The sequence below is a fragment of the Blennius ocellaris genome (assembly GCF_963422515.1).
Source record: "Blennius ocellaris genome assembly, chromosome: 9".
Lineage (NCBI taxonomy): Eukaryota > Metazoa > Chordata > Actinopteri > Blenniiformes > Blenniidae > Blennius > Blennius ocellaris.
Genome location: NC_137658.1, coordinates 25,699,719 through 25,708,620, shown reverse-complemented (window position 1 = coordinate 25,708,620; position 8,902 = coordinate 25,699,719). Strand labels below are relative to the sequence as shown.

General features: G+C 45.1%; 1 protein-coding gene across 1 annotated transcript; it reads left to right on the top strand.

Moving 5' to 3' along the window:
- Positions 1 to 4,924: 4,924 nt before the first annotated feature.
- rnasel3 (ribonuclease like 3) lies at positions 4,925 to 5,371 on the top strand (the record flags this gene model as incomplete). Its single annotated transcript, XM_080501793.1, has 1 exon — positions 4,925 to 5,371. One exon carries the CDS (start codon positions 4,925 to 4,927, stop codon positions 5,369 to 5,371), a length of 447 nt encoding a protein of 148 aa, XP_080357919.1.
- Positions 5,372 to 8,902: the final 3,531 nt, after the last annotated feature.

Genomic DNA, 8,902 nt, shown 5'->3' with positions numbered 1-8,902 from the left:
GAAAGTTGTATATTAGTGAAATCCAATTACTATTTACCATCAAAGAAAAGTATATTACAATCTAAGAATAACAAAACGGTCACTTTTCACAGTTAACTCTCATCAATTAGCTCACACACCTGTTTGCCTCAGTTGTACAGTTTGTGAGAATTGTGTATTTCCAGTTATTTCATCTATATATATAAACTACACCGTGTTTATGTCCTGTCATTGTGAAGCAGAATTCACCAAGCGTTGGATTGTTCACACACTAATAGGAATCATGAACTGGGATTAGTGAGGCAGGCTGGTTTTACTCTACCAATGATGTGTTGTTGCAATAGTAATCCTCTTCATATAGATTTCATATGAATATAGAAATCATCTGTTTACGCAAGAAACACAAACAGCAAAACTCTTCATTCACTCACAGAATATTTTTTCAATCAACAACAACCATTTAACTATATGGTTTCTTTTTCTCAGCATGTGTCCTCTGACCATGTCTAAAATTGTCTGGCTTAACAATTCAAGAAACAAACAAATTCACACAGAAACAAATGCTGTGGTTCTCCATTTCCCCACTGAGTGACTCAGCATCAGCCAGGGCCTTCAGGACAGGATGTCTGAGGTTGGAAGAGCATGATGAAGCTCACAACCTGTGGGTTCGTTTTCAAAAGAAGCTGCATGAAGATAATGCCACATGGCCTTATCTTACACTACGAGGCGAAACAAGGTCATTTGTGCAGTGCAATTACACAAATACAACTAAAAGTGCTCTACCTCAATATGTGAAATGAAAGGAGAGAATAGAACACAAAGGTTTAATACTGTGCAACATGGAAAAATCTAAGAAAGTGTGTGTGTGTGTGTGTGTGTGTGTGTGTGTGTGTGTGTGTGTGTGTGTGTGTGTGTGTGTGTGTGTGTGTGTGTGTGTGTGTGTGTGTGTGTGTGTGTGTGTGTGTGTGTGTGTGTGTGTGTGTGTGTGTATTCAGTGAATTACGCAAAAACGCGTTGTCCAAACGTTGAAAAGAAAGGCCATAGAGCTCAATCCTGAGGGGGATTCTTGGTGTGAGATGAAAATAAAACCACTACGATGCTGTGCAGTTCCAGCTTTAAGAAATAAAAGAACCCATAACCTTCAAACGCTATTCTAATCTCATAAGATTGTATTTTAAATGCAAATCATAACATTTACCTTTCTATGCAAAATGAATAGCTCTTTACAAACACAATAAATTCTATGAGATTCCACTGTTGTTGACCTCCATTTTTTTGATTATTGAACTTGTTTTCCACTAGAATATGGCAGCAGAGTAAAGGGTGAAGCAGCGATATGTCAAGGCTTCAGTGTTTGAGGGTGTGAGGCCAAACGCTGTCTAGAATTTGGAATATAAACACATAGTACTTATGACTACTGATCTCAAAAAGCTGGTACACTTTAAATCAGTGCCTGCAACTTAACTGGGTTCTTGCATTCTGCTTCATATTGTTCCTAATTATTCTTCTTTTATATATTCATCCATCAATCTTGTGTAGTTGTCCTGCCTCTGCAGCCTCATAGGAGGGTCACAGTGCTGCAGGTGTGTTTCCTTCTCCTCTGCTGCTTGTTTCAGGCGCTTGTGCTCAGAGAGGGGAGAGCCGCCTCAGCAAGTATCTGGATTGGGAGCAGCTGCGGTCACCAGGTGGAGCTTCAGTAGCTCCACTATTTCACTGGGCTCCTCCATTGGGATTGTAATCAGCAGGCTCATGCTCCGGACAGTTTCAGGCCTGTCCCAGCTCCAGCTCCAGCTCCAGCTCCAGCTCCAGCTCCAGTTTAAGTATTATTTCAGTTTAAATAAATCCTTGGTTTAATCGTTCACTGTGTTTCCTGGCTGCTTCCTGCACTTGAGCCTCCGTCCACTCCCCGTAACAGTAGTACTTTATCCCACAGGTCCCCAGTCCATCACAAGACAAATACAGTGAATACACACTTTTTTCATTTGCAGTGTGGTGGAAAAGGATCAGAACCTCCATGAGCATTACGCCCATTACGCTCCCTCTGGGCATGTGCATGTGCCTTAAGCCCCGTCTCCACCGCACACAAGTGCCGGGACGGAGCGGAGCGGTACGGAGCAGTTCGGAATAGAGACCCCGACCGAACTTTTGGGTCGCGTCCCCACTGCAGAGAGGAGCGTGAAAAGTGGGCGGGGCTTATGAGCTCCGCAGAAATGTGACATTATAACAGAAAAGAACGTCGTCAGATGTAGATCTTATGAATCCTCTGTTGTTGTTTAAATTCTCCACTTTGCACTGTTATTTTTTGCAGCAGTCATTTTTTGCAGTGGAGAGCTGCAGCCGCAACTTCCGTGTTTGTTGTGAGAGAGCGAGTCGCTCGGCCACTTGCCGGCGACTTGGGGCGACGTGCCCCGCACTCGAGCGCTCGGGTGTGGGGCAAGTGGCCGGAGCGTTCCCCCCGGTTGGCTGAGGCACAGACACGGGAGTCTGAGCTTTCTGCTCAAACGCAGGAGGTTCTCCACTCCGGCGCTGATCGTGGTCCGGCAGCACAGCGCCGGAACACGGAGGCGCCGAGCTCCGAGCTCCTTTTCATCGCTTCCGCGGTCTGTCCCCGTGATAAAGCGCCACTGACCGCGGCTGAACAGAACGCTGACCGCCTCTGGAAAGCGGAGCGGTCAGCGCCGGAGACGAAAGCTCCAGACTCCGGTGTCCCGGGCGTGCATCAGCGCCACGGCCAGCGCTATGCTGCAAACAGAAAACTCCAACGCGATGCAAAGTCCCTCCCCCCGGTCTCCCCCTGCCTCAAGTCGCTCTTTCACAACAAACACTAAAGTTGAGCAGCAAAGAAAAGAAAATGAAAATAAAAACAACCAGAGCACAGCTGACCACACTGACAGCAGAGGATTCATCCAGCCAGCACATTCAAATATTGAGGGCGTGTAGTAAATCCCTGACCAATCAGCAGACAGCAGCTCAACCTCAGACCCGTTCCATGGTCCCCGGCACCCCAACGGAAGGGGAGCGGAAAAGCGGTCGCCTTTGGAGCGGTCTGGAGCGGTTTAGACGGCATTCCTGTCGTGACACGTGAACCGGAGCGGTTTAGACCGGTCTAGGCCGGTACTTTTTGTGCAGTGGAAACGGGGCTTTAGACTAGAACGCTGTCATTCCACATTCAAACTCCCCTCGCAGCTGGCTTTACACACAATATCCATCAAAACCAACATCTGTAGAACTTTAACCTAAAACCATTACACAGTAGATAATAAATATAGTATGATGAAATATATTCACCATGTTGGTCCTGGATGTGAGGGTTTGCATGATCTTCCCTTGTGAGCAGGTGTCTCCATCTGCTCTCTGGCCAGTTCATCCATGTTCAGCCTTGGTTGCTTTTCCAATTATCTCTGCATTTCTTGTGCTCCAGACTTTTTTCTGTGTTGCTGGTTTCTCCTGTGGTCTGTGTTTGTTGTGCTCCTCTGTGTTCTCTACTTTCTTTCACTTTGTCAGGAACAGATGAATCGGCACCCCGATGAGGTTTTCATTGAACAGGGTTCACCAATTCCAGGCCTTGAGGGCCATTGTCCTGTAAGTTTTACGCTTTTCCCAGTTTTAAACACCTGAATGCAATAAGGACATCATTACTTGGCGTTTTTTACAAGCTTCACCATGACGTCAACATCAGGTTGAGGTGTGTGAAACTGGGAGAGAGCTAAACGTGCAGGACACTGGCCCTCAAGATTTTAACTTCAAAGCAGGACACAGTGCAGCCAGGTTCAAATGCAGCAGTTAATGCCACGTGAATTGTGAAATGTTTTAACTGTTATTGAGACAGAGCCTCTTGACTGGAATCGAGAAGTTGAAAAAGAAGTCTCTCAACCAGCAGGTGAGAGAGATCAGTGCGATATCACGTCTACATATTGAAAGTTACACAATCTGCTTCATGACTTTGCATGTCCTCCACCAAAACAACTCAGAACGCATTGATACCACTTTTTAAAAGGGCAGGTACAAGTATGAGTACTAACCTTTAGCTACTGGCCGATACAGAGTACTGATATGAGGACTTATGCAATACTCCATACACAAACGATGTGGCAACAGTATCATTGCATCCCTACAAAAAAAAACTATCAAAAAAATGTAAATGAATATTAAAGTCGTGATATGTTACACCAGTTATGCAAGTTTAACTGTGTGATGCAAGAGTCATGTGAATGAAGGCTATAAAAGGAAGGATACCAACTGCTATTATTTGGTACTTTGGGGTATTTCATAGCGAGAGGAACCACCGCTGCCCAGGAGGATCAGTCGACTGCTTTCAACAAAGAACTTCTAGAGCCAGGAGCTGCTTGTAAGTTGTGCGCTTCCAGTTTCAGTTTGCGATTATTTGCAAACTCCTGGTACAATAACTGTAGTGTCCGACCTACTAATTTATTCTATAATGTTTTATATTGAACATACAGAAAGGAACCAAATCCTGAACGGAGGACAGTCTCACTGTGCCGTTTGGCTGATAAAAACTACATTAGGCACAACTGTTTCTAAAATATTGTTCCATTTTATTGTTTATCACATATTATAACATATAATCACTCTGATCTGAATGGTGGGATGACATACAGTATGTTATAATAAGCAATATTTCAGTGTTTTTAAATGAGAGGCAAAAAGTAAAACAAAAGTCAAATACATTTTCTACTTTTGCACCTCACTCACTCTATCCCGTGATTTTTTCATCGCTGTCTGCTTCAAATTGAAATGAACTTTATAAATCACCTGCTAATTCAAAGAGAGCTTTCACGCCTCACTACTGTATGTGCACAATGCAGGAAACGTTACCATTATTTTTTAAACTATCTTCATCAGTTTCTCTTTTGACTTTACTGAAAAACATTGTTATTAATTTAAAGCATTTATATTTTCACTTTTCTTTCCCCACCAGCAAACCATGAAGATCCCACTTGCCTGTTTCCTGCTGCTTTTCACCCAGGTTCTCTCTCAGGATCCGGAGGTCACTGAACGCTACAAGAAGTTCATAACACAGCATATCAAGGCGAAAATGAACGAGCATATATGTGACAGTGAGATCCAAATAAGAGGGATCACCCAAACCAACAGCAACCTGTGCAAGCCCATGAACACCTTCATCCAAACCACCACCAAGTATGTCAAGGCCATCTGTGGCCAGGCAGGAGAGCCAGACGGCGAGATGACTTTGAGCCTGCAGCCCTTCCCAGTGGTCGTCTGCAAGCTGAAAAATGAAGGCGCCAGATCCCCTCACTGCCAGTACCGCGGCCGAGCTGTCACCAGGAGAATTGCTATCAGATGTGAGCAAGGATTTCCTGTTCACTATGATAAGGGCGTCGTGGTCCTGGAGAACGGTGTACCTGTCTGATGTATGCGTCAATATCATGTTTAATAAAACAAATTTGAAGCCTTGCAGGTTTGTCTGTTTCAAAACAAGGTAGGGGTGTGCGACATGGCGACATTAGATCATGAAGGATTAGAATATGTTGATGCAGAGAGATCGTAGAATCGTCCATAGAATGCATTTCATATGTCCCAGTTCTATAATAATCAGGACGTAGACAATATAGTTTAATTGTTTAAATCATTGCACTTTAAGATTTAACATAAGATGAAGAAACATCTGGAAATGTTTTTTTTTTTAACTGTTCAGAAACTTAAAAATGTATCTATAAAATCAATGTAAAAAATAAATGTGATAAAATTGTGACCGTGATTTTATTACAAATAAATCGTAGTGTGATATATTTGCCATATCACCCATCACGTGTGACATCAGTGGTGCAGGAGGGAATGGGGAGGTGGACTCCCTCTATTTCATATCATTGACCTAGAGACACTGTGATCCACACTAATGCTTGTAAGAATGGCAAGATTCACCTCGATACGTGAAGTTATTAGCAAGTGAGCATATCGAGTAGTTGCGACGTGTTATACAGCATGACAGCATTTGCTCTGTTACCACGTCCCCCTCTCTGTGCAACTCTATGGCCTTTCTCTGGCACAATGTGGAGTGTGTGAACTGTTTGGCAGCCAATGGTACAATGACTGGGTGTGTGTGGGACCATACATATATCCAGTTGCAGACCTGGCTTGTTCGACACCCTGGGCAAACACCCACGCCTCCACGAGATGCATCTGAGACGTGGTGATTCTGTTTTTCTCTGACCGTGTGTAATGACTCGTGATGATCTGCCACTATTTCATGCTATTTCTTGTAATGGCATGAAAACAGGTTGCGACTGTCCATGACAGCATGCGACGCCTCTTCCCTGAATCATATAATTCAAGTCAACATTGGAATCTGCATTCAGGAATGGAGATTTGTGCCATTCCTGACAAGTCGTTATGTGTCAATGCATCATGAAGGCAGCAGTAGTCGCCACACAGATGCCAGCCGCCGTCCGGCTTCGGAACCATGTGAAGTGGCGAGGCCCACGGGCTATCGGAACAACGGATGATGCCAAGGCATTCCATGTTGTCGAACTCGACCTTAGCCGTCGCCAGTCTCTCCGAGCCCAAGCATGGATGGGGGGCCTGTAGTTTCAATGTGATGCTCCACTCCATGTCTCGCCGTGATGGCTGAGAAGGTGGGCTGAGTCAGCCAGGGAAACTAACCGAGAAGCTGCTGGTACTTGTCACCTTCAGAGAGTGAGCTGGTGAGACCATCATAAATCCCCTCGTCATATACGCACGCAAATGAGGAGAAGGACAAGGCATCGACCAGGCGACCATTCTTGACATCCATGAGCAGTCTGTGGGCGCACAAAAAATCAGCACCGAGTAGGAGTGTTAGACCTCGGATCTCCGATATGGCCTCAGAATGGCTGGCGAGCGGTTTGAGCAGTGAGTAAAATCAGGGAGGAGTCAGCTTTGCAGGTGGTCCACATCTTTCTTTCTTTCTTTTATTTTCACACGTGCCCAAAACAAAAACTTACAAAGTGCTAAAAATGCATTGGAGGATTGAGGAGTGTGGCTTCTCCAGCAGCAGAACAGTGAATGATGTAAAAAGGCGTCTTAAATACACTTCCCTCAACTGGGTGAAACCATTAAAAACTCCATAGGTAATAAAAGTTAACATTAGTGTCTAAAAACTAAGTTAAAATCCTCCAAACCAAAACCCTAACTATAAATTTAATGAAACAAAACTCCTATTAACCAATACCTTTAAAACCAAACACCTAAATAGTAAATTAAGTCCTAAACCCTGCTAAAACTATGTGCAACACCCCCACTTGCTCCTCCTCTTGGTTCAGCCCGGAACCTTCTTCAATGTGTCCGTCCCAGGGGGAATCTTTTACTCAGACACCAGCCTGAACACAAGACAAGGTAAGTGGAAACTCCTCACACACCACATCTTCAAACATTCACAGCACACACACCAACAACTAAAATAATAAGATCATCTTAAATACACATATTGCACATTGCTCCATTCATTGTTGTGTTTCTCCACAGGTGGCCGGACCTATCCACAACAGACGATTCAATAAATAAGTTAAAACAACAATTGTGTGCAAATTCATTTATATATGTGCAAATATCTTTATCTTAAACTGCTGTGTGCTTCTTAAAGTGCTGATAAACCTTTTAAAGTGCTGAATAAAGTGCTGTGAGTGCATCAAAATAAAGGAGCGAGCTTCCTGTTCGTTACAAGGAGAAAGGCAATGTTGGCTGTGACAAAGTCCCATGAAAACTGACCCCCGAAACACACATCCACAGTCCTTGTGCCATATGTCCGGTGGGGGTGTGGTTGGCGGACATTAAGGGTGGCCCGTGTAACCCTCCAGTGGCGGCGTCCACTGTAGCTGGCTGGACGCTCCTCTGGGCGCTGGTGTCACAGAGGAATTTATGCGAGAGAGGGTATCCTCAATGAACAGCAGCTGGCCTTTAGCGCCTGCGCTCATGGCCACTACTGAACGCAGGCCTTGGCGTTCCCCGTCTCCTTGAAGGTACACGGGCGGTGGCACCTTTTGGCTTTAGCACGAAAATGAACATGGAAATAACACAAACCCGGATCGGCACGGCTGTCTGTGGCAGTGTGTCCTTTGCCAGGGGAAGCGCTGGCGTGTGTGGCTGCACGTCGGCTACAAAACGCTGCGCGGCCAGAAAGAACCAGTCTGCTTCCTCCGCCAGAGCACGTGGCTCTGTAATGTATTTGCAAGGGCTGTCTGGACGTGCAGTGGCATGTGTTGTAAAAACAGTTCCAAGAAGAGAAAATTGGGCTCCTCAGTACCCAATAGGGTCAACATCATCACTCCTTGTGTTCAGAGGGTTTGCTGTCTCCTAAACCTTGGATAGCAAGGAGACGTTGAGCTCACTCAGATCGCAACAGTTCAAAAATCTTGAGGTACGCCTTGAGCCCGGCATATTTATTCTGGGCCGGAGGGGCTGTGATGAAACTCACTGCTCTGGATGCCGCGGAGCTACCAAGTGCTGAAACAACGTGATAATGGCGTGTAGCATCATCTGTCATCCCACGGAGGGAGAACTGAGCCTCTGCTTGCGCGAACCACGTTGCCACAGACGTCTCCCAAAACTCAGGCAATCTGAGAATGGCGGCACTTGCCATGTCGTTTCGCTCGGTACATAATTCAGTCTCGGAATCTTCAACGGGACTGACGTTGGGGTCACCAATGTAGCGTGCAGGAACGGGAGTTGGAGGCGGCGTATCAAAAGACGGTGCCAACATCGGCAGTTTTATTGACATCCAGAAAGTTACGTATAATGAACATTAATTGAACATGGCTCAACTCGGCGGTTGCTAACCCGCTAAAAACAACTGTTCCACCGGAACCCATTTACCCAACTTAGGTTCAGCGGGTGAATTATGTAAACTCAGTACAGGACAATATTAAATGTAACACAATACACACTACTCGTATTTTAACATTAATTT